We start from the raw sequence: 24,161 nt of genomic DNA, 5'->3' as shown, positions 1-24,161 counted from the left end.
TGGCTTACCTAGAACTCACTGTGTAGGTCAGGCTGGCCTTGAACTTACACCCACATTCTCACCTCTCAGAACACATGGGATAAAGATTATCAGGTTAGGCCGGGCGGTGGTGGCGCACACCTTTAATCCCAGCACTCGGGAGGCAGAGCCAGGCCGATCTCTGAGTTCGAGGCCAGCCTGGGCTACCAAGTGAGCTCCAGGAAAGGCACAAAGCTACGCAGAGAAACCCTGTCTTGAAAAACCAAAAAAAAAAAAAAAAGATTACCAGGTTAGGGTATGGCCTCAGAGAATAAATCAAGGCACACCAGTCTCAGTCACTGTTTAAGAAAGGCAGCTGGTTGATGGCATCAGGCAGCCTCACAGAACGCACAAAGCTGGTTTATTTTCAGATTTTTTTGATGTTATGTGTCCAGTGAACAGTTTTCCTTCTGGAAGTCAGAGCTGCCATACGACACCTGGGAGTTTCATCAGCCTTGTCCAGCATTTGTGTGCGAGATTTAGGGGAACATGCAGATCCACCAAGGGAAGTGACTTGCTACACATTCACCAGTTTTTCGAGATGTGTGTGATGTAGCTGGGACACTCCCCCCACAACACACACACATTGGGTCTCTCAAAGTAGATTCGTAACACTTAGCAGGGGTGACTCACACAGGAACACCTTGGAGGAAGGTTTCTGGGCAGGTGCATGTGTAGGGCTGATCTGTGCTTATTCTGAGCATCATGATGCCTCTGAGTCTGAAGAGGTCTATAGGAGTTCCCTGGCAGTCTCGGGGAGGCTAGCACTGCTTACCTGACCTGGCTGTTCTCCTTTCCCCAGCCTGTGACCTGGGGCCTGTATAGAGACTTGGCTGAATGCCGAGCATGGTGGTGCAGGCCTTTAATCCCAGCACTTAGGAGGCAGAGGTGGGTGTATCTCTGTGAGTTCGAGGCCAGCCTGGCCTATAGAGCAAGTTCGCAGACAGCCAGGGCTACACAGAGAAACCCTGTCTTGAAAAACCAGAAAGAGAGAGAGAGAGACTTGGGTTTGGAATGGTCTCAGAGTCTGTGGTCACCAGTGCTGTTCTTAATTGAGGGGCTAAGGTTCTTGGAGACCACACCCTTACCACTGGCCTCTCTTTGTTGTGGCAGCATGCAGTGGAGGCACTTTGGAAGGCTGTCTCAGACTTGCTACAGCCAGAGCGGCCACCAGAGGCCCGACATGCAGTTCTTGCCTTGTTGAAGGCCATCGTGCAGGGACAGGTAAGGAAGGGGCAGAGCTGGATGAGCCTGTGGGATGAAGGCAGGCCATCACTGTTTGGACTCCTGTCTTTGGGGGTCTGCCGGGGGCAGGGTCTAGTGGTTAACGAGGCTCTGGAGCCTAAGTGTGTGTGAGGACATCCTGGTGATCTTGGCCAGTCACTAGCTCCCTGCACCTCCACCTTACTGAGAGTAGAGACTGACAGCTGTATCTTTCTTTTGGGGATGGCACAGGGAAGTTCGTGCAGGATGTCTGGAGTACGGCCGTTGTTAGCGTGCTCTTTTTGACCCGTTTTCCAGTTACGGCCACTTACCCTGCTTATTAATCTCTAGCCACTTAGGTCTCAGCTGACCCTTTAATACCCATGGCCCCTCTCTGTTCATTCCTGGATAGGTCTTCCTCTAGGCCTCTCTGTTTCTGAATAGTCTGGCCTCTTAGGCTTCTCCTTACTCTTACTGTGCTCAGGCTGTGGTGTCTCCTAAGGGCTGTGGCACCTCTTCTGGGGTAGATCTTTGTCCCACATTATGAGTATGCAGTTACCTATCCTGAACCTTGAGTTGGGCCAGAGCAGGAGCTTTATCGTCGTCACTCCTGTCTGCCTGTCCGTGACCAGAGCTTGATGCATTAGGTGGATTATGCATGCCAGTCAGCTGTTGGCCAGTGCCTCTGGCCGAGCCCTGTTTGAGCCCTGTGATATCGCTGACCTATCAATCATAGGTGCCTCTAGAGGGAAAACAGCATGCCTGGAGTCTTGGGAGCCAATGCAGCTTTTGGCTTTTTGACAGCTGTGTGGGAGATGCTGGCAGGACTGTATTGACCTCATGGTTTTGTCTTTAGGGTGACCGTTTGGGGGTCCTCAGAGCTCTCTTCTTCAAAGTGATCAAGGACTATCCCTCCAATGAAGACCTCCATGAAAGGCTAGAAGTTTTTAAGGCCCTCACAGACAATGGAAGGCACATTACATACTTGGAAGAGGAACTGGGTAGGTGCCATACAGAGCATAAGGTTCCTCTGGCCTTGGGAATCAGAGATCTCTGGGATGAGAAAGGCCCCCCCCCCAACCTGGAGGAGTGCTGCAGTTTATGAGGTGACCTGCAGGGAGCACGGGACTCTTGTCCCTGCTCATCTGGATTCCTTTGTCCTGGGGGCTGATTACAGATGCACTCATGGGATCCACTCAAGACTTGTTGCTTGAAGCCTTTGCCTAGCACGGCCAGACGGTGCCTTTGAGATGGGTGGTGCATTTGTCTTTGGAGAGGGTGCTGCTGACCTGGTCTCAACCTAAGTGCCTGGCTCCTGTCTTCCTTGTTACCAGTGGGTCTGTGATGTCACTGCTGCGTTAATGTTGCTTGATATCCCACCCTCTTTTCTGCCCTCCCTTCCTCCCGTTATATGACAGGTTTCAGTAAGGTTAAGACCTTGTTTCCCTTTGGTGAGGGAAAACGGAAAGATTGGGGAGTAATTCAGTGTGGGCCCATCCTGATGCCTGGAAGTGGGCCTCCACAGTGGGTCTGCCTCTGGACGGGGGTCACTGAGTTTGCCGTCAGATTTTCTCAGGCTGTGTGGCCTGTAGCCTTGCCTGTGTCTATCCAGAGGTTCTTGTGGGGTGGGCACTTCTTAAGAACCTGCCGGGGTGGTGGCACACATCTTTAATCCCCGCACTTGGGAGGCAGAGCCAGGCAGATCTCTGTGAGTTCGAGGCCAGCCTGGGCTACAGAGCGAGATCCAGGACAGGCACCAAAACTACACAGAGAATCCCTGTCTTGGAAGGAAAAAAAGAAAGAAAGAAAAAGAAAAGAACCTGTCTCCTGAGCAATTGTTGTAATGTCTGTGCCCTGTCATGGAGTCAGGCCTTGAATGGAATGCTTGCTTCTGCCGGGTGGTGGTGGCACACGCCTTTAATCCCAGCACTTGGGAGGCAGAGACAGGCAGGATCTCTGAGTTGGAGGTCACCTGGTCTACAGAGCAAGTTCCAGGACAGCCAGGGATACACAGGGAAACCCTGCCTCGAGAAACCAAACTAAACTAAAATGAAAGGAGTGCTTGCTTCTTCTCTCAACTCCGCGCAGGGCTTGCTCAGACTCCTGTCGAGCCCCCTTGGGTCTAGCATGTTGCAGGAACAGGGTGCAGGCTCGTTCTCCTGGGGAGGAGGAGTACAGCTTCTGCTTTTCTCCTGCAGCAGAGTTTGTCCTGCAGTGGATGGATGTCGGCTTGTCCTCAGAATTCCTTCTGGTACTCGTGAATCTCGTCAAATTCAACAGCTGTTACCTTGACGAATACATTGCATCAATGGTTCAGTAAGTAAAAAAATGAATTAAGGGCTGGGATGCCACTGAGTGCCAGAGCTGTTGCTAGCATGCCAGAGACCCTGGATTCCACCCCAGCTCCAGAAGAAAGAAAAGAACCTTAATGTTACTTTGGTGACTGTTCTACTGTCGTGGGTCTTAAGCTTAGCTCTGCAGGGTGAATAAAGTGGGTGAAACTGCCAGATAGGAGGTTGGCAGTGGACAGAGCCATATATATATATATATTTATTTATTTTTTAAAGATTTATTTATTATGTATACAGTATTCTATTTGCATGTGTCCCTGCAGGCCAGAAGAGGGAGCCAGATCTCATTACAGATGGTTGTGAGCCACTATGTGGATGCTGGGAATTGAACTCAGAACCTCTGGAAGAATAGTCAGTGTTCTTAACCTCTGAGCCATCTCTCCAGCCCATATTTTTATTTTTATATTTTCCTTTTTTTGTGTGTTTGCACATGTGCCATGGCTCATGTGTGGAGCTCAGAGGACAACTGTGAAGTCTGTGTTTTTCCTTCCTCCTTTTGTGTATGTTCTGAGGAGAAAACTCAAGTCTCTAGGTCTGTGGAGGAAGTTCCCACTGAGCCATCTCGCCAGCCCCCTTCAGTCATTTTTTTTTTTTTTATGTTGTGGTTGATTTTTAGACAGGGTCACACTAATACAGTCCTGGCTGTCTTGGAACTCACTCTGTAGACCAGGCTGGCCTCCAACTCAGACTGATAACCCTGCCTCTGCCTCCCGAGTGCTGGGATTAAAGTGTGTGTGCCACCATTGCCCAGCTTTTTGTCATTTTTTAAAAAAATTTATTTTAATTAATTTATTCATGTATATGGGTGTTTTGCCTGCATATATGTCTGTGCACCGCGTGTATGCAGTGCCTGCAGAGACCAGAAGAGGGCATCAGATCCCCTGGTCCTGGAGTTATAGATGTTTGAAAGCCACTGTTTGGGTTCTGGGAACTGAACCTGAGTCTTCCAGAAGAGCAGACTGTGCTCTTAACCTCTGAGCCCTAATTTTTTTTAGATCATTTTGTATATATCCATGAAAGTAGAGGCTTTCTCCTACTTACACCATGCACTCAACACTAGGCCTGTGGCTGGCACAGGGTAGGCACACTGTGGACAAGCCATTTAAATAACTGATACTACACATTGAACAAAAATGAAATACCGTCCCAGAGTCTTCCGGGAAACACTATTTGGACTGACTTTGGTGGTTTTTTTGTGTTTGTTTTCCCCCTCTAGCATGATTTGTCTGTTATGCATCCAGACAGTGTCTTCTGTGGACATTGAGGTCAGTAACTCTCAGCTTTATTTTTGGGAGGCTGGGGTGTGATGTCAAGCCCTGTTTGCCGTTCTCTGGCTGTGTGGATTCTGGAGGCTGCTCAGGCCGCTGACCTGTAGGAGTGTACAGTTGGGTTGTCTACATCACGGAGTGACAGCTTAGGATGTGATGGTGTGTAATGGGGCCTCCCATGTGCACACTCACTCTCGCTCACTTGCACTATGGTTCCTACAGAGGCTGCTTGGGCAGTAGGGAGGAAGGTAGGGGTTGGGGGCCCCAGCACGCTGCTCTGCCCCTTCTGTAGGTGTCCTTGCAAGTGCTGGATGCTGTGGTCTGCTATAACTGCCTGCCAGCTGAGAGCCTCCCCCTGTTCATTATCACCCTCTGCCGCACCATCAATGTCAAGGAGCTGTGCGAGCCTTGCTGGAAGGTGGGTGTCTCCTGGGCGATTTCTGGCAGCTCCTTCCCCAGGAAATGTCTTCTGCCAGCACCTGACGGGACAGGGTTGTCTTGTCTGCAGTGAATGCTGCTAGACTTTTGGGGTCACCCGGCAGTGACCCATTGAGGGCGTCTTGTTGGCCTTTTGAGGTGGTTGAGCTGAAACCCAGGTTTGGGAGATGTTTTGAGGGCTCTGGGTTTTGCATTTGGAAGGAGGACACAGTGAGCTAGTTTCATGGTGGGACTGCAGAGCAGTGTCCATTGCTAGGCAGGCAGAGGCTGGGGCTGCTTCCCCTTGAGCCCGGGGCATCTGAGAGTTAACCCTTGTGGTGTGTGTGTGTTCTGTCTCCCAGCTGATGCGGAATCTTCTAGGCACCCACCTGGGCCACAGCGCCATCTACACCATGTGCCGCATCCTGGAGGACAGGCGAGTGTGAGCATGCCTGCTGAGGGGCCTGCCGAGGGGCCTGCCGAGGATGGGTGGGTAGGATCAGGGGGAAGCTTTAGACAAAGCTTGGCTACCATTGATGAGCTTGGGGTTTTCCTGTTCCTTTTGGGTAGCTGTTCTCCAATGTGGATCTGACTGCCATCATCTGCTTCTACCAGTCCAATCAGGATGTTCACATTTAGACTCCAGGCTTTCTTTCCAGCCCTGATGGCCATAGTGTGGCCTCCTTCCTCCCCTGCTACAAATCTAGATTTATGGCACTGACTTGATGTTGGCCTCACCTTCACCCCTGTAGCCAAGCCATTATAAGTCTTGATGCCTTTGTCCCGAGGGGTGGCTCAGATGGCCCACTGTCTGGTGGACCAACACCAGAGCCCCCCTTTTTGCCGCTCCCTGAGCTCTGTCACTGCTCTTGAAGCTCACTGTTGTATCGCACCAAACGGGGTTTCCCTTACACAGATCTGACCGTGTTGCCCTTTGAAATCATAATGGTCTCTCCTATGAAACAGACCCAGGGGATGTCTTTTTTATTGAAGGAGGGAGGAGGTCTTACATACAGGCTTACAGCACAGTGGGAGAACCCCGGAGGGCAGAAGTTCTCTACCGATGCTTTACAATCTTGCATCTAAGCTGTTAACGCCCAATATGCAGGATACACAGACAAGGAACTTCCCTTAAGCATTCAGGAGGGTGGAACCCAGGGGATGTCTTAACCCTATCTTAGTCCCATAAACCTCTTGCCTTTTCTTTCTTGGTATTCTCCCTCCTGCTAAGGGTCTACATATACACTTTACTCATGGTAAAATGTTCTTCCTACCTGTGCTGAGTCCTGAATGTTCTATGAGGTCCTGATGTGGTGGTTAGCTGCCTGGCTTCTTGGAGTAGTTTTCACGATGTCCACGGCCTCTCAGCTGTGATTTCAGGTGTAGCATTGTGGGATTCTTGAGTCTCTATTCCACCATGAGGTCTTGTCCCTCACTCACATTGGAGTACCTTTGTCGAATGTGAACCATAACCCATGGCGATCAGCAGTGGCCGTCTGAACACGTTGTGGAGGAATTGTAGTTGCCTGACTCTATTTTCCTGTGCATGTCCCCAGTTACACTTCTGCACCGTAAGTGCAAGGTGTCTCCAGGGCTCTACCTTGGGCCCCACACTGACCTGGGACTCTGCTCACATGGGTCTCCTGGGAACATTTTCAGATCGTACATGGAGGATGCCCCGCTGCTGAGAGGAGCCGTGTTCTTTGTAGGGATGGCACTCTGGGGAGCTCACCGACTCTATTCTCTCAAGAACTCCCCCACATCTGTGTTGCCGTCTTTTTATGAGGTAAAGGGTTTTCTGTACCGCAGTGGGCTGGGAAGAGTGGGAGAGCCCGCACAGGTTTGCCCCCTTGTCTGGCTGCAGCTGAGCAGCTGCTTCCAGTCCTTGGCTTGTAACTGGATGAGATTCGGGGCTATGAACAGGTTTATTCTCAAGATGTCTTATCACCAGCACTCAGGAGGCAGAGGCAGGTGGATCTCTGTGAGTTCGAGGCCAGCTTGGTCTACAGAGTGAGTTCCAGGACAGGTTCCAAAGCTACACAGAGAAACCCTGTCTGGGGGGGGGGGGGGAAGAAAGAAGAAAAACATTTTATCTTATGAATTTCATCTCTTGCCTGTTAGTGTTGCCCCTGGGACGGCCTGCCTCCTCTCAGTGCTGGGCCGGTTTGTCAAGTAGTAATCTTGCCTCTCTGGATGATGTCCACTGCATTGCTTCTGTTCTGGATACCCTGTGGTGTCCAGAGGTTCCTGGATGTGCTTGTAGTTAGTTCTCATGGCTCCTGGTGAGCTGGGATCCTCATCTTAGAGCAGAACTGCTCAGACAGACTGCTTTTCATCTGGCTGTACCGTCTCCTGATCTGCAGGGGTCTTGCAGGGCTGGTGCAGGGTGTGGTCTTTGCACATTGCATTGCTTGCCCCAGAACTTAGCACCTGCCGGTTTGTGCTGTGACAGCACCCCTGGTCTAGAATTTGAAGTTACTGACTCCAAGTGAGGCCTTTTGGAGGTAGGGGCTTTGAGTCTTGGGTTTTACACAACAGATTCCTTTCTGGGCTCCACATGTGCTTTGTGGGCATGTGGGGATGTGCTACACATCCATGCATCTTACACTCGGCTCTAAGACAGGATGCGGGGGACTTCCTCTATGTGAGCAAAACCCAGCCGACCGACCCTCTGTGCCCCGTCTCACTGTGTTTCAGGCCATGACCTGTCCTAATGAGGTGGTGTCATATGAGATTGTTCTGTCCATAACGAGACTCATCAAGAAGTACAGAAAGGAGCTCCAGGCTGTGACATGGGATATTCTGCTGGACATTATTGAACGGCTGCTTCAGCAACTCCAGGTAAGACAGGAATGCCAGAAAGCACCAGGACCCCAGACAGGCAGGCTTGTCCCTGATGCGAGGCATGCATGCATCCCTTCCGTGCATTTGGGCCTTTCTTGGGGTTCGAGAGCTGGTGTGGCTCTTTGCCGGTGGTTCTTGGTGGGGCTCATTTGTCTTCCATTGAAGGACAGATCTTGTTTTTCCAAGCGTGCTCCATTATTTTGGCTCTAGAGAGGAATGGGCAGTAGGTGAGCAAGGCTGAGCTGGTTGTCCAAGGCAGACGAAGTGACGGGGCAGTCGCCTCCATGCTTGAGCAGGCCCTGAGGCAGTCTCCAGAGCACCCCACTGCCATTGTGACTTTGGAGGACATTAGTGAGAGCTGAACACAGCTAAAGGCAACACCAGGGCCATACATTCCCATGAACGCAGTGGGGCTGAGGTCAGCGCCCAGCATGAGCTTAGCCTGGGACAGCTGATGATAAGGACATGCCAGTGGAAGGGAAGAGGGACTTGGTAAGGTCCAAGTTGAGTTGTTGTTGGTTGGTCAAGTGGACTGACCAGGAGGTGCTTTGGGCTTAGTGGAGGAGGGAGGAGGCCACACTCCTGAAACTGAAAGGTCCTGGAACCTGGGAGAAGCATGCAAGGGTTTGGGGGTGTAGTATTTTCACCTCCTGTTTGCTCTTCTTTCCAGACCAGGTTTTATAGGCTCCCCCTCCATTCCTGTGGTAGGAAATGGGCCATAGCAATGGTTTCCATATCTCTCAGATAGCCTAGCTCAAGTGTGTGTATGTGTGTGCGGGGGTGGGAGTGGGGTGGGGTGGGGTGGGATGGGGTGTGTTTGTATGTAGCTCCTCTCAGGCTGTGTTCAGAGGGTAAAGGAAATGAGTTTATATGGTCTGTCTTGGTACTACAGAACCTGGACAGCCCAGAACTCAGGACTATCGTCCATGACCTGCTGACCACTGTGGAGGAACTCTGTGACCAGAATGAGTTCCACGGCTCTCAGGAAAGATACTATGAACTGGTGGAGAGCTATGCTGATCAGAGACCCGTAAGGACCCTTCCTGGTGGGGCTGTGGAGAATGGTTCCCATGGTTTCTGATTTTCAAGTAAAAGATGGACAGGTTCCTATGATCCTGGATCTGGGCTCTAGCTGGAAGCCTGGCAGGCATCAGCCAGCAGGCTTGTGTGGGTTTGTTAAAGGGCTTTGTGCTAGCCAACCATTCATTTCCTCCCACCTGTGTGGAGGGAGGTTCTGGTTGGTTCTGCGGAGACCAGTTCCCCCAGAGGGCAGCAGTCACTTTACAGGATTACTGCCAGGCTGTTCCCTGGGTTTGACATGAATTTCTCACTTCCAGATCTTTGTTTTTGCTAATTCCCTACCGGGCTGTGAGGCAGCTAATCTCTGAGCTAAGTGGCTTCTCCGGGTCATTGGCCTAGAGCAGGTTGGAGCATCTACAGAAGGGCTGGTGACTCGCTGACCTTGAATTGTTTCCTTTGGCAGGAGTCTTCTCTCTTAAATTTGATATCCTACAGAGCCCAGTCCATCCACCCGGCCAAGGATGGCTGGATCCAGAACTTGCAGCTGTTGATGGACAGGTTCTTCAGGTAGCGGGGCCTCTGTGATCCCCTTGTCACCGGGGGCCTGTCCAGGCTCTCAGGGAGATCCTGCAGAATCGCAGTTGTTGAGTGGGAAGGTGGGACAGCATCCTCGTGTCCACACGGTGGTTCACAAAGCGGCCTCTCAGAAGGCAGCCCCGACCGTTCCTAGGTCTGGTCAGGCTGTTGATGGATTCCATGAGGGTAGTCCGGTGCCCGTGTCCGGGAGTGCGGGGGTTCTCAGCCAGCTGAAGCAGGTTTGCTCCTCTCCAGGAACGAATGCCGCAGTGCCGTGCGCATCAAGGTGCTGGACGTGCTCTCCTTCGTGCTGCTTATCAACAGGCAGTTCTACGAGGTGTGCATTCGTGGGTGTGTGTGCGTGTGCGTGTGCGTGTGTGTGTGTGTGTGTGTGTGTGTGTGTGTGTGCTGAGGGGGGGTTCGTGCTGCTTATCAACAGGCAGTTCTATGAGGTGTGCATTCGTGTGTGTGTGTGTGTGTGTGTGTGTGTGTGTGTGTGTGTGTGTGCTGAGGGGGGGTTCGTGCTGCTTATCAACAGGCAGTTCTATGAGGTGTGCATTCGTGTGTGTGTGTGTGTGTGTGTGTGTGTGTGTGTGTGTGCTGAGGGGGGGTTCGTGCTGCTTATCAACAGGCAGTTCTACGAGGTGTGCATTCGTGGGTGTGTGTGTGTGTGTGCTGGGGGGGGGTTCGTGCTGCTTATCAACAGGCAGTTCTACGAGGTGTGCATTCGTGTGTGTGTGTGTGTGTGTGTGTGTGTGTGTGTGTGTGTGTGTGTGCTGAGGGGGGGTTCGTGCTGCTTATCAACAGGCAGTTCTACGAGGTGTGCATTCGTGGGTGTGTGTGTGTGTGTGCTGGGGGTGGTTCGTGCTGCTTATCAACAGGCAGTTCTACGAGGTGTGCATTCATGGGTGTGTGTGGGTGTGTGGGTGTGTGTGGGTGTGTGTGTGTGTGTGTGTGTGTGTGCTGGGGGGGCCTCTGGGTCCACCCCACCGGGACCTTGGACACGCTCCAGCTCAGCTGCTTTCTCTTGGGGGTCCTCCTGGCTCCCCTTTTTGGCATGCTTCCAGCTGGCTTTCTCCCTCCCTGTGCACTCAGTGGTTTATTTATCTTGTGGTTCTACTACAGTCCCGTCCATCCTTGCTCAGGGTGGAGCTCAGTGCTCTTTCAGAAAGGCCCTCTGGACTCTCTGTTCTCTCCTACCAGAGTTGGTCTTCATGTATCCTCTTCCTGTTGTCTTTTCCCAGTCCCAGCTCTCCTCACAGTGTCCGATGTCAGGGTTTCCTTTTGCCCAACACATACATACACCCGTACTGATCCATGGCCCTCCTCTGAGGAGGGTTCTTTGTATATGTGTGCTTTGGAGATGGAATCCAGGGTCTTACACAGGCTAAAGGAAGTGTCTGTCATTGTCCAGCTTTTCTGCGGTCTTTAGTGACACCTTAACTGCTTTGGGTCTGTTGCTTGGAGGAGTCACAGTGTGTCACTGAGGTGTGCCCCGCTGTGGGATTGGAAGCTCACCTTTTCCAACTTGTGCCCAATGCAGGAGGAACTGATTAACTCGGTGGTCATCTCTCAGCTCTCCCACATCCCTGAGGATAAAGACCACCAGGTCCGAAAGCTGGCCACCCAGCTGCTGGTGGACCTGGCCGAGGGCTGCCACACTCACCACTTCAACAGTCTGCTGGACATCATTGAAAAAGTGAGAACCATCTAGATGTCTGGGCTGGTGTGGACAGAGCATCCCTTGGATTCTGCCCCATTCTTGTCGTTGTGACTGGTGGCTGTTTCCATGGGCAGGGGCATTCCTCCTAGATGTCAAGAGGCCATGTTGAGCCACCTTGCTGCCTGGCCAGTGCCCTGCCTGCAGCACCTCGCAAATGAGTATTTTGTCATTCTCAGGGATTGGGGCTGGACATCTGAAGAGTAATGGCGCAGAGATGGGATGCAGGGCTGTGGCCCTCCTCCTGCCTGCACACTCACTTTGCTTTGAGATTTGAAATGTAGTTTGTGAACAGTCACTGTGTAAAAGTGTATCTGCCCTTCTGAGAAGTATAGGAGACGGGGTTTTTGGTAGAGTTAGATCTGTGGGTAATCGCCTGGGATCCCTGAATTTGGAACCTATGTGTTGGTCTCTTGGAAGGTGATGGCACGCTCTCTTTCTCCACCCCTGGATCTGGAAGAAAGGGACGTGGCAGTGTACTCGGCCTCCCTGGAGGATGTGAAGACTGCGGTCCTGGGGCTCCTGGTCATCCTGCAGGTGGGTGCTCTGGAAGGGAGAGAAGACAAGTTTTTTGTGCACTCTTGCTGGAAACTTCTCTAAAGAGGTGTATCTCCTGGAAGACCCAGCTCTGACAGGGTTACAGGGCTTGGGTGGTAAGAATGGCCAGCAGTATGGAGATGTGATCAAGGGCCTGCAGTGTGCAGTAAGTCCTTCACTATTTACAGCTGTTTAGTCTGTGCTGCCCAGAGCCACCTCTGTATTCCTGTATTCCTTGTTCCCACTCCAGCTGCTGTGTAGAGAAAGCCCAGGCTTGCGCTATAACTGTTTCCATTTTGAGAGAGCTTTATTGGGATTACTTCACATATCATATAATTCCTTCCATTTACAATGAAGAACTCTTTGGTTACAAACATGTTCACAAGGCTGTGTAGCTGTTCCCACAATCAACCTGGGCTATATAATGAGACGCTGCATCAGCATAATACACATGTGAGGAGCTGTCACAGGTTTGGTTTGGTTTTGTGTTGTTTTTTAGTGTGTTCGTTTGTGTGTGAGTGTAGACACATCATGCCACAGTGTGCACTTGGAGGTTAGAGAACAGCTTGAGGTGACAGTCCTCGTTGTCCACCTTCTCTGAGACAGTGTCTTGTTCACCACTGACTGCTCCCAGCAGCCGGCCTAGGAGCTTGCAGGGACGCTCCTATCTCTGCCACAGTCTTCCCAGAGGAGCCCTGGAGTACAGTTGTGTGCTGCCACAGCCCGCTGTGTGGGTTCTGGGACCCAAAGGCTGGTCCTTGTGCTTGGAGCACGTACTTTCCCACTCCATCTCCAGAGCCCCACTTCTTTTGTTGTTATTATTATTATTTTTTTTTAAAGATTTATTTACTTATTATGTATACAGCATGTATGACTACAGGCCAGAAGAGGGCACCAGATCTCATTACAGATGGCTGTGAGCCACCATGTGGGTGTGGGAATTGAACTCAGGACCTCTGGAAGGGCAGTCAGTGCTCTTAACCTCTGAGCCATCTCTCCAGTCTGTTATTTTGTTTTTCAAGACAGGGTTTCTCCATGTAATTTTGGTGCCTTTCCTGGATCTTGCTCTGTAGACCAGGCTGGCCTCGAACTCACAGAGACCCGCCTGCCTCTGCCTTCCGAGTACTGGAATTAAAGGCATCACCACCACTGCTTGGCCAAGGACAGACACCTTTTATGGGAGTTGATTTTCTCCTTTGGCTCTGTGTATTACAGGAATCAAACTCAGGTCATCGGGCATGTTGGCAATGCCTTTAGCTACAAAGTCAACTCTATGTGAGTTTCAGGACAGCCAGGGCTATACAGAGAAACCCTGTTTTAAAAAAAATTTGTCCCCTCAAGTCATGTAGGGCAGGGCTTTGGATGATGTGTTCTGAGACTAGGGAAAATAGCTGTATCAGCTGTCTTTAAAAGAAGAGAGTTGAGTGTGGTACACACCTTCAGTCCCAGCACTCTGGAGGAAAAGACGGGTGGATCTCTATGAGTTCAAGGCCAGCGAATATAGAGAATTCCAGGCAAGCCAGGAAAAAGCAACAACCAAAACCCAAATCAAAGCCAACCAACCAAACAACAACCAAAAACAGTGATGAGTTTATCTCTGCCCACTACTCACCTCCAAGGCTCAGAGACCGTGAAGGCCCCCGGGGTTCCCCAGAGCTGCTGGCAGCATCAAGGCCTTTCTCCTGGGATTGCCAGTCACCTGCCAGGGAGGGCCAGGACCTTGTTGGGATGGCATGTGGTTGAGGGGCCGTGCTCCCAGTGGGAGTGCCAGGGCCTTGCTGGGATGGGCTGAGGGGCCCTTTCCGTGGACAGTGGCGCTTGTAGTGTATTCCCCCACCCAGGCTCTCTTGTTGACTTTGCTTCGTCTTGGAGGACTGAAAACCCCTTTACGGCATATGAGGAATGTGCACATGGTCAGGCACCACTGTCCGGGACTCACTGGATGTGTTTCCTGATTTGCTTCCCGGTGCCCTGCTGATGAGATGGGCACAGAGAGATGACTGAAGGGACAGAGGACAGCATGGCAGAGGCTGCTGCCGAGTCTTTGGAGAAGTGATGCTGTTTCCCTCCCCTGAGACGGGGTGCCGTCTCCCTGGCTGCTGTCATAGGATTGGAACACTCTTTCTCTGCAGACCAAGCTATACACTTTGCCTGCCAGCCATGCCACTCGGGTGTATGAGACACTCATTAGCCACATCCAGCTCCACTACAAGCATGGCTACTCCCTGCCCATTGCCAGCAGCATCCGGCTACAGGTGAGACCTGCCAGGCGGGCGACCAGTTCTGGGGGGCCCAGCATGCTGCCTTAGGCTTGGCGGATGTGTTACAACAGTCTAAAAAGACAGTAGGTGGCCGAGGGAGGGTCCTGTCAAAGGCACTTTTCTCCTTAGCATCTGCTGCATCTGTTTTGCCAAGGACCTACTGCCTTTCTTTGGCCTAGTCTCCTGCACCTTTGTGGCTTATCACGTTGAAGTCACACAGTTGTCCAGGAGAGGGCCTGCACAGTGGTTTCTAGGGCTGGCATATAGTTCCAGGGCTCCTGGTGCTAAACAATCTCCCAGTACCCCGTAGCATGGGCTCCCTTGGGTAGAGCTAGTAGAGAGAAGGGAGGGGAGGGCTGGGCAAGGCCTGACGGCTGCTGACAGCCATATTGATGCCTCCGATGAGTGGAGGTCACTAAGGAGAAAGCCCTGAGGCCTCCCAGGCCCAGGGTGGAGCCTGTTCTTCAAGGATCCAGTCTAGTTGGTCACTGGAGGGAAGTGATGGGGCTCTGAGAATAATTCGCAGTTTGGTGGTGGTGTATGGTGTTCCGGGGAACCAGATAGCTCCTGGGAAGAAGTCTCCTGTAGGACACCAGCCTCGAATCGCGGGCTTCACTTTCTTCAGAGTGCTGAGTGGTTCGGGTTTCTCTGCGGCCCTGGAGTCGGGCTGCTGGCTTGACTGATGACCATTTTGCTCCCCTGGCAGGCTTTCGACTTCCTGCTGCTGCTGCGGGCTGATTCGCTGCACCGGCTGGGCCTGCCCAACAAGGATGGTGTCGTGAGATTCAGCCCCTACTGCGTCTGTGACTGCATGTACGTGTGCCGGCGCCTCTCATGCTCCGGGGGTGGGCTGTTCATTAGGTGGAGCTGGGGGTTCTCTGCCCCCCCCCCTTAGCCTCATGTAAGAGGAACTGTCCCGAATGATGCTGTTAAAGCTGGGTCAGGAGGGACCGTCTGTTCTAACTTGGGGTACTGGCTCAGTTGCGTGTCGCACCTGTCCACAGGGAACTGGACAGGGCCTCTGAGAAGAAGGCCAGTGGGCCCCTTTCGCCTCCAACTGGGCCACCTGGCCCTGTGCCCACGGGCCCTGCTGTACGGCTCGGCCACCTGCCCTACTCCCTGCTCTTCCGCGTCTTGCTGCAGTGTTTGAAACAGGTGAGGTGGGCCCATTCCTCGGCTCCGTTAGGGCAGACTGAGCTGCCCCGGCCCTGAGGGTATCCAATGCTTGAAATAAATCAAAATTTTCACCCTTGTATGAGTGAAGTTTTGCAACAGGACTCAGATATGTAGCCAGATAACAGTAACCCTAGATCAACATGCACCTCGTCGGGAGGGCACAAGTGGTCAGTGTAGCATTAGAGTGAGTACAGTCATGCCTTAGGGACATCTACCAGGTAAGCTGAGGTCAGGCCTGGAAAGTAGAGAAGGTTCTAGAGACAGGAGTCAGCAAAGCCTGGAAGCAGGGGATATGGTTTTGTGCAGTGAGAGGTGCTCAAGATGCCAGGCAAGAACCGAGGCAGAGAGAGGGGGGGCCCTGGAAGGGGGGGGGAGGCCCAGAGTCCCTGGAGATGCTGGCAGATTGTTTTCTAGGAGTCTCACGGCCTCCTGCCACAGAGTGTCGAGGGTTCAGGACTGCTTAGGATTTGGCTCTGGGACTAGGCTTCCTTCATGGACATACACAGGCAGAAGTCAGAGCCATGACTCACGTCCTCTGTGCAGCTGTGGCCTTAGGCTGACATCTGGCTCTCTGGCAGCAGTCCTGGCCTGTGGATTGTTGTGTGTTCTCTTCCACCCTCAGCCATAATCCGGCTCTTCTTCTGCCACAGTGTCCGTGTTGTAGAAGAAGCTTCGCTGGTACCGACGTTCAGGGGTGGGGACTCCTCGGTGCAGTGCAGAGGCAGGGACAGGCACTCAGGGGTGGGGACTCCTCGGTGCAGAGGCAGGGACAGGCACTCGGGGGGTGGGGACTCCTCGGTGCAGAGGCAGGGACAGGCACTCAGGGGTGGGGACTCCTCGGTGCAGAGGCAGGGACAGGCACTTGGGGGTGGGGACTCCTCGGTGCAGTGCAGAGGCAGGGACAGGCACTCGGTGGGGACTCCTCGGTGCAGTGCAGAGGCAGGGACAGGCACTTGCTGTGCGGTCACTGGCAGCTGAGGGAGGGCAGAGCCAGGCCTGGGGACGCCCTAAACTACTAAGATGGAGGAGGCACTGCTCCTGCTGGGTTTCCACTCAGCCTGGCCTCTGGAGGGTGGCCACCACTGTCCAAGGTACTGTCCATTGTCCCAGGCTCTCTGAGAAGTGACTACTAGACACGGATCAAGGGTCAGCAAACACCCTGTGGGCAAGGGGCAGAAGTGCAGAGGCCTTGTAGCTGTACCAGCACACACAGCTCAAGTGCCGACGGAGCCTTCGGTCGCCAAGGTCTGGCGAGCCTCTCCTTAGCCGTGTCCCCTCCTAGGAGACGGACTGGAAGGTGCTGAAGCTGGTGCTCAGCAAGCTGCCCGAGTCACTGCGCTACAAAGTCCTCATTTTCACCTCCCCCTGCAACGTCGACCAGCTCTCTTCGGCCCTCTGCTCCATGGTACGCCTGCCCCGTGCCCGCTCCTCTTGGGTCGTTTGGGGTGGGCCTTTGTAGTAGGCCATAATCCAGGCTTTCTCCTCCAAAACAGCATGTTCCTCACAGATGCCTGCCACTACCCAGCTGGGAGTCTGTCTTTCAGAATGAGCCTTGGCTCTAGACCATGCTCCTGGGGCCAGCAGAGGCTATAATGCCAAAAATGCCCTAGGGATCACATCTCACCACATTCCAGATGTGTGCATTGGAGGTCCCTGATCAAGGGCCTGTTACTGAGAATATATGCCCTGAGTCTCAGCTCTCCTAGGACACCTGTGACAGTCATGTTCCTGCTGCACTGTCACAAGTTGAGAGTTTTCTCAGGGAGATCTCTGCCAGGAAGGAAGTAGGGGACCTTCTGGGCTTCCCTCGCACCCCTGACCTGAGGAATAGTGCTTCGAGCAGAGGTTTCAGGATTGTTTTATACGGTAGCTTTCAGATCCAAAGACCCTTGAGCGGCTCCGAGGTACCCCAGAAGGCTTCTCGAGAACGGATCTGCACTTGGCTGTGGTTCCTGTACTAACGGCGTTAATATCTTACCACAACTATTTGGACAAGACCAAACAGGTGAGAGCTGGGGAGAGGACGGTGGGACAAAGGGCACTGGAAGGTGGCTGCTGGGCCAGGGTGAGGTCAGCTGGCTTTGTTCCAGGGACTGAGGGCAGCTGAATCCCAGGCACAGAACTTGCAAGTTTTCTATAAGCTCTGGGCTTTGATATGGCCCTTGGCTGTGCCCATTGCCCCCCACCCCCCAGCAGGACCCCCCTCCTTAAGCTCGTTCTGCTAGGTTTGGGGACAGCTGACCAGACCAGCTTTAAGAAGTGTGATAGGTTGGTCAGGACTCCTGGATGTCACTTCTCTGTCAGAGTCACAGTGTGCTCATTTCCTGTCATCCCATACTGTTCTCTACCACCTGCTGTATGTCCCCTAGATTCTGCTCTGTCTGCAGGACAGAATGGAGCTATTGGTGAGGTCAGGAGCCTGCTCACAGTGCTGGCAGCCCGGAGAGGGTGCAATTCAGGCCTGCTTTCCCCCGAGCCCAGGTTCCTAACTGCAGCACAGACAGGTACTGACGCTGCAGCTCACCCACAGGCCCAGCTTGAAGGAAACGGCCCTGTGCGTTGGGGTGCGTTCCATAACCCCCACTGGCATTATGCCAAAGGGCAGCTGTCTAAGCCGGGTCAAAGGTCATGGAGGCTCTCTGAATCTAAGATGTTTCTCAGGGTTAGCCTCGGGAAGCAGAAATATTCTGGGGCATTGAGCCCGTCTGCGGCCTGGGCTGCCTCTCTGCTTCATAGAGGATCCCAACCAGGAGGTGCTTGTCACACCAGGTGGTGCTTCTCCTCAGGGCCAGTCCTTTGGGAGGCCAGAATGATGGGAGTGTGACCCCTGGACATGTGGTTTCATCCTGTTGGCCATAGCGTGGGGACCGTCTGTGAGGACGGGCTCACGTAGGCACTGAGGGGCATTTCTAAGACTTGCCCCCACTGTCCTCCAAGAGTCACCTCAAAGCAGGCAAAAGAAGGAAACAAGACCTAGGACGTACCTGGTGTACCTGGGCAGCCTGGCCCTCTGGGCAGGGTTAGGGGAAGTACCTGGTGTACCTGGGCAGCCTGGCCCTCCTGGGCAGGGTTAGGGGAAGTACCTGGTGTACCTGGGCAGCCTGGCCCTCCTGGGCAGGGTTAGGAGTCCCATGCCGGTTGGTGGCAGGGAGACTCACTGTATCTCATATCTTGCCTCCGTCAGCGTGAGATGGTTTACTGCCTGGAACAAGGCCTCATCTACCGTTGTGCCAGCCAGTGTGTGGTGGCCTTGGCCATCTGCAGCGTAGAGATGCCCGACATCATCATCAAGGCACTGCCTGTCCTGGTAGTGAAGCTGACGCACATTTCCGCCACGGCCAGCATGGCCATCCCTCTCCTGGAGTTCCTGTCCAGTGAGTGTGGGGTTCTGCCTGTGTACACCCGTGCATAGGTGTCTGTGCAGCTGTGTGGGCCGGACACTTGAATTCCAGCCTGTGACTTCTCCAGCCCTCCTGAGTGCACACAGGGCGGCCTCCCGGGGAACCCAGGTCTTGGTGCCTCTACTGCCTCAGGGTCTTGGCCTTCCTCTCAGCTTCCCAGGTGCTCTGCTGTGTGGTCTGGGACGGTCATTCCTTTTCTTTCTGCCTATACTCAGCCTGGCATCCTCACACCCTGCCCCATGCCCAGACTGGTTCTTTTTTAGCCTCTTTTCTGCCCTCAGACATTTGGATTTTGCCAGTTTCACTGTGTGGCTCCTCCCTAGTCAGAACTTCCAGAATTTCAGGGTATTGTACTGGCCCCTTTTGTCTACCTCCTCGTGTATCTGGAGCATCAGCCTTAGCTCTTGAGATACGAGACAGCTAGGTCAGCACTTGGTGGGAAGGGCCAGTGTGAGGAGTTGGTCCTGCATGGGCCACGTAAGCTCTGCTGTGCTCACTACCTTAAAATATTCAAACTGCTTGCAGCTCATGGAGTGTAGAGCTGGAGGCCATGGGCTAGATTTGGTCTAGGAACCGTTGCTTGCTGTCCCTGGGTCTGGAAGGTTCTATTTAGGTGGCTGTGGATAGTTGCCCTGACGTTTAGAAATAAAGCACAGGATGCTGGTGCCAGCCACTGCAGTTGCGGTCCTTGCTGGCTGGCTGGCTGGCCTGGGCTCCCCTGACGCGTGTCCTTGTGTCACAGCTCTGGCCAGGCTGCCCCACCTCTACAGAAACTTCGCTGCAGAGCAATACGCAAGTGTGTTTGCCATCTCCCTGCCATACACCAACCCCTCCAAGTAAGTCTGGCTGCCCTGGTCCCCCTTCTCAGCCGTGGCCCAGAAAGTCAGAAAGTCAATCTGGGCTGCAAACTCAAGAGTCTCCCGATGCCCCAGCACCTCTGTTCTGAAATTTGAGCCCAGTGATGTTTTCCCATGATGTCAGGAGGGAGGTTAGAGCTGTGCTTTCTCACCCCAGGTTCAATCAGTACATCGTGTGTCTGGCCCATCATGTCATAGCGATGTGGTTCATTAGATGCCGGCTGCCCTTCCGGAAGGACTTTGTCCCTTATATCACTAAGGTTAGCTGAGGGGCCGTGGATGGAGCAGGGCATAGGCAATGAACAGGGCCAGGGATGGAGGTGGGAACTGGTTGAGGCTCTGTGGTACCCAGGAGCTGGCTCTGCTGAGCTGGCTAACTGGACTCAACCCGAGGTAGGCATAGGGAGAGAACTTCTGATTGGCTTCATCATGGTCCCCCTCATAGCTTATGTCTCCACCCCCACTCCAGGGCCTGCGTTCCAATGTCCTCCTGTCTTTTGATGATACCCCTGAGAAGGACAGTTTCAGAGCACGGAGCACCAGTCTCAATGAGAGGCCTAAAAGGTTCGGGGTCTGCTCGGGCCTTCCTTGCCTGGTATCAAGTGGGGTGGGAACCTATGCTGCGACTTGTGATTAGTGACCTTTAGGCCACTGAACATGGGACTAGGAATGAGGGGGTGTCACCATGCATGGTGACCTGGGCCTAAGATCCCCTTGGTCAGGCCCTGGAAATGCTGCTAGTACCTCCCATTTGCTAGACTGGCTTATAGCCTGCAGCCCCGCGGAGCCCATGTGCCAGCATCCTGGCTTCTCTGGCCTGGGGTTACACATTGTCGTGATGGAGATCAGGATGTATAGGGCTGGTTCTCACTGCGCTGGAGGAGGAGCAGAAGCATGCATCATGGCTGCTGTGACTTGGCCCCGGCCAGGGAGAACCCAGAGGCGTCTACTCCTTGGCCCATGGTCTCTGGTTAGCCCAGCTTTCAGCCAGAGCCACCCCTTCCTCAGAGCTTGCTCATCAGGGACACGCTCCTCACCATCACAGCCGCTTGTGCCAAGCCTGAGAGCAGAGCTGTGCCCGTCCTCGTTTGCACCTCACTGCCCTGCTGCCCTGCCTGCCCCGCTTCCCGCGGGCCGTTTCAGCTCTCCCCGGGTGGGATACGGCACTTTCCAGCGCAGCCTCTACTCAAGCCCGTGGCTGGGGCTGAAGATGCTCAGTTTGGCCGTCTTTGGCCAGAGCCTCCTCCTCTTGGGGGCTCTTGGGCCCTGTGTTGAGAACTAGCCTCTTTCCACAGTGAGTTCCAGGGCCTGGCCTCCAAGGTCTCTCTGTGGGGTAGGCAGGGATGTCTGGTCAGCATAGCCTGGAATCTGCCGTGTGGGGCGATCCACATACATTTAATTTGCACTAATGTCTTTTGTTTTGGTATCATGCGTGAAACCTTACATTTTCTCAGTCGCATTTACAAGCTGTATTTTTATGCATTTTTGTTTTCTGTTTCCTCCCCTGCTCACTGTCCTTTGGCATGGTTCTTTTGTTCATCTCACCCTCGGGACCTCTCCATCTTGACCCTGTGGCCTGGGACCTTTCCTCCTCACCCCTCCAATGGCTTATTCTCCCATTCCCGGGAGCTGGGCTCTCTGGGGCTTGGGGCTTCCTTCCTCGCCCGGTAGTTTGAGGATAGCCAGAGCCCCCAAACAAGGCCTGAATAACTCTCCACCTGTGAAAGAATTCAGAGAGAGCTGTGCAGCCGAGACCTTCCGGTGCCGCAGCATCAGTGTGTCTGAACATGTGGTCCGCAGGTAGTGGGGCTGTGGTGGGCGGGGGGCACAGACCCACCCTGGAGCTTGGCCCCGTGAGCACCCGGGTGGTGGTGCATGGGGCTGCATGCATGACCTCCTCGCCTGCTGGCGGCTCTCCCTGACCAGAGCTGGAGGACAACCTGGTCCCAGCCTCACAGAGCCTGGTGGCGAAGGGGAAGGAAAGGTTGCATTCTGTCCATGCCCTGTGCTAGTGCACATCATCCGAGCCCTTACTGGGGCTAGGGTAGCTGCTCTGAGAACACGCGGGCTGGCGCCAGCCCCCGCAGGCTTGGACCTCACAGGCAAGGGCAAGAGCTTTGTAAATCCAAGTTGCACTTGTGCAGGGTCGGCAGACACACACTCTCCTACGTCTGGCCTCACATTCTGCAGGGCACATTTCCTTCTTGGGCTTCATTCTAAGGGGAATTAGAGGCTTCTGTGTAGGGATCTGGTGTAGAGGCCAGCCTAGAGGGGAGGTTGGGCCCAGGGTTAGGTGCTAGTATCTTCCTGTGAGTTTTGTCTGTACTAGTGATGGGCAGCTTTCCCTGACCTTCAAGCCCTTCATGGATGTGCTTTCTACCACCCTGAGATCCAGTTCCTTGCTAGTGCCTGCCTTGGGCACCAACCTCAGTGTGGCTTCTGAGAGCTGGGGACAGTGAGGTGCTCAGTGGAATCCCCTCTCAACTCTTTTTTTTCCTGGCAGATTCCTTAGAAGTAAAATGTGACTAAAGAGCTATGGCACTCACATCAGAACCAAACCTACAAAAGGCCTTCCTCCGGGCCTTGGGGCGTGAGTGGAACCTGAGCCGTCATCCCAGTTCACTTAGCCCAGGCTAGCCACAAAGCCCAGCCACTCCCCGTCTGTGACAGGAAGTGGCCCTGTGGGCAGAATGCAATCTTGCTCTGTCCTCCTGTGTTCTCGAAGTCTGCATGACTAAGCTGTGTGCTGCAGCCATGGCTAACTCCTGTGTGCTTTGGGTAGAGGGTGTTCCGTCTCGACGGTCTCTCAGCTCTGCTCCGACCAGAGGGGCTTTGCTGTGAGGCGCCTATCTCCCTCCTCTCTGGGAAGACATGGTCCCCATGGCTTGTGGGGTGTAGCTGTACTGGCTCCGCACCCTGGACCTGGTGGGCTTTCTGAGCAAGGCCATCTTGGCCGTGCATGCATTGAGCTTTGGCTCCTGGTGGTAGGTGACTCCGCGTGGTTCTTCTCGTAGCCCTGACCTGACCCATGTATGGTTTCTTCCTCTAGCAGAATACAGACATCCCTCACCAGCGCCAGCCTGGGGTCTGCGGATGAGAACTCTATGGCCCAGGCTGATGACAACTTGAAGAATCTCCACTTGGAACTCACAGAAACATGTCTGGACATGATGGCCCGATACGTGTTCTCCAACTTCACCGCGGTCCCCAAGAGGTGTGTGTGCTGTACTACAGGATGGGGGACTGGAGGTGGGGGGCAGCTGTCCAGTGGTTCCTCTGTAGCGGAACTGGATGCCCATGGCGGCGGCGGCTGCCCTCAGGAGCCAAGATTCACTGCCTGGAGTCCCCTTTGGCCCTGCACTTGCAAAGGAGGTGACACTTTTTCTCGTTTAGATCCCCTGTGGGAGAATTCCTCCTGGCAGGAGGGAGGACCAAAACCTGGCTGGTTGGAAATAAGCTTGTCACCGTGACAACAAGTGTGGGAACTGGCACTCGATCATTGCTGGGCCTGGACTCGGATCTGCAGGGTGGCCCAGAGTCAAGGTGACTGTCCTTTCCTTCTGTGTACGCTGTGGTCCTGGAAACCCTGGGGACCATGGCTGACTCTGTGTTTGGTCACTTACATCCTTAGCACTGATCCCGCTGTACATGTGAGGCAGACAAAGGAAGCACCAGCCAAATTGGAGTCCCAGGCTGGGCAGCAGGTGTCCCGCGGGGCCCGGGACCGGGTCCGCTCCATGTCAGGTGAGTTTCTACCTGGCCAGCTCCTGGCAGATGCCCATTAGTCCTCAGCTGCCTCTCACTTTGGCCCAGTGTGCGAAGGCCCCTCAGAGCTGAGGGACTGCTGGCTGGCTTTATGATGGCTACTTCCTGAGGACCCTCAGGTAGGATCCCTGCGGTCTCAGTCTGTGTGTAGAGGCATGGCACCTCTGCTTATCAGTGGAGTAAGGCCCCTGCAGCTGAAGGGCCTGCAGCCCAGCTCACCCAGAGCTTCCTCTGCTATGATTGAAAGAGTTGTGGTCCAGTGGGCAAGCCTTGGGTCTCTTTTGCTGCTCTCAGCCCAGAGGCCATCGCCCTTAAAGGGCCAGAACCAGGGGCTGGGGCTGTCCTGCTCCAGCCTTCCTTGGGCATGGGCCAGGTGCTTCCAGGCTGGCTGGACCCTGTGCTCAAGGGTCTGCTCTGTGCTGAGTACTTTGTACTGGGCAAGTGATGGTCACCAGTTCTCAACCCCCTTGTCTTTAGGGGGCCACGGCCTTCGAGTTGGTGCCCTGGACACTCCAGCTCCCCATACTCCAGGTGGCCCTGCTTCTCTGGGACCACAAACTGCACCAGCAGCAAAACCCGAGAAGGCCTCCGCAGGAACCCAGCTTCCAAAAGCAGAGAAGACGAATCTGGCAGCCTATGTGCCTCTGCTGACCCAGGGCTGGGCTGAAATCTTGGTCCGCAGGCCCACAGGTACTGAGGAAGGAGGGAAACTGGAATTCCTGAGTGTCCTTGACCTTCTCCAGGCTG

General features: G+C 53.9%; 1 protein-coding gene across 27 annotated transcripts in view; it reads left to right on the top strand.

Moving 5' to 3' along the window:
* Tsc2 (TSC complex subunit 2) overlaps nucleotides 1–24,161 on the top strand; it is a 35,233-nt gene that overhangs the window by 4,075 nt on the left and 6,997 nt on the right. For 6 of the 27 annotated variants that reach the window (XR_013053179.1, XR_001578251.3, XM_015997636.3 and 3 more), the window contains exons 4-30: nucleotides 1,132–1,242; nucleotides 2,078–2,222; nucleotides 3,420–3,537; nucleotides 4,789–4,837; nucleotides 5,133–5,258; nucleotides 5,620–5,699; nucleotides 6,917–7,043; nucleotides 7,955–8,098; nucleotides 8,994–9,131; nucleotides 9,585–9,688; nucleotides 9,953–10,034; nucleotides 11,241–11,396; nucleotides 11,838–11,954; nucleotides 14,087–14,209; nucleotides 14,922–15,028; nucleotides 15,220–15,370; nucleotides 16,674–16,796; nucleotides 17,262–17,396; nucleotides 18,576–18,765; nucleotides 19,535–19,628; nucleotides 19,807–19,909; nucleotides 20,119–20,213; nucleotides 21,321–21,449; nucleotides 22,699–22,863; nucleotides 23,043–23,192; nucleotides 23,281–23,393; nucleotides 23,892–24,104. Coding sequence is in view for 21 of the 27 variants with exons in the window: in XM_015997636.3 (XP_015853122.2) it covers nucleotides 1,132–1,242; nucleotides 2,078–2,222; nucleotides 3,420–3,537; nucleotides 4,789–4,837; nucleotides 5,133–5,258; nucleotides 5,620–5,699; nucleotides 6,917–7,043; nucleotides 7,955–8,098; nucleotides 8,994–9,131; nucleotides 9,585–9,688; nucleotides 9,953–10,034; nucleotides 11,241–11,396; nucleotides 11,838–11,954; nucleotides 14,087–14,209; nucleotides 14,922–15,028; nucleotides 15,220–15,370; nucleotides 16,674–16,796; nucleotides 17,262–17,396; nucleotides 18,576–18,765; nucleotides 19,535–19,628; nucleotides 19,807–19,909; nucleotides 20,119–20,213; nucleotides 21,321–21,449; nucleotides 22,699–22,863; nucleotides 23,043–23,192; nucleotides 23,281–23,393; nucleotides 23,892–24,104 (3,388 nt within the window). In the remaining 6 variants the exon portion in view is untranslated. The remainder of the gene's footprint in view (nucleotides 1–1,131; nucleotides 1,243–2,077; nucleotides 2,223–3,419; nucleotides 3,538–4,788; nucleotides 4,838–5,132; nucleotides 5,259–5,619; nucleotides 5,700–6,916; nucleotides 7,044–7,954; nucleotides 8,099–8,993; nucleotides 9,132–9,584; nucleotides 9,689–9,952; nucleotides 10,035–11,240; nucleotides 11,397–11,837; nucleotides 11,955–14,086; nucleotides 14,210–14,921; nucleotides 15,029–15,219; nucleotides 15,371–16,673; nucleotides 16,797–17,261; nucleotides 17,397–18,575; nucleotides 18,766–19,534; nucleotides 19,629–19,806; nucleotides 19,910–20,118; nucleotides 20,214–21,320; nucleotides 21,450–22,698; nucleotides 22,864–23,042; nucleotides 23,193–23,280; nucleotides 23,394–23,891; nucleotides 24,105–24,161) is intronic. The other 21 variants (XR_013053180.1, XM_006978923.4, XM_006978919.4 and 18 more) reach the window with 7 other exon arrangements.

This window comes from Peromyscus maniculatus, chromosome 8 (assembly GCF_049852395.1).
Source record: "Peromyscus maniculatus bairdii isolate BWxNUB_F1_BW_parent chromosome 8, HU_Pman_BW_mat_3.1, whole genome shotgun sequence".
Taxonomy (NCBI): Eukaryota; Metazoa; Chordata; class Mammalia; order Rodentia; family Cricetidae; genus Peromyscus; species Peromyscus maniculatus.
The sequence above is the reverse complement of the archived record's forward strand: the minus strand, read 5'-3'. Positions and strand labels throughout refer to the sequence as shown.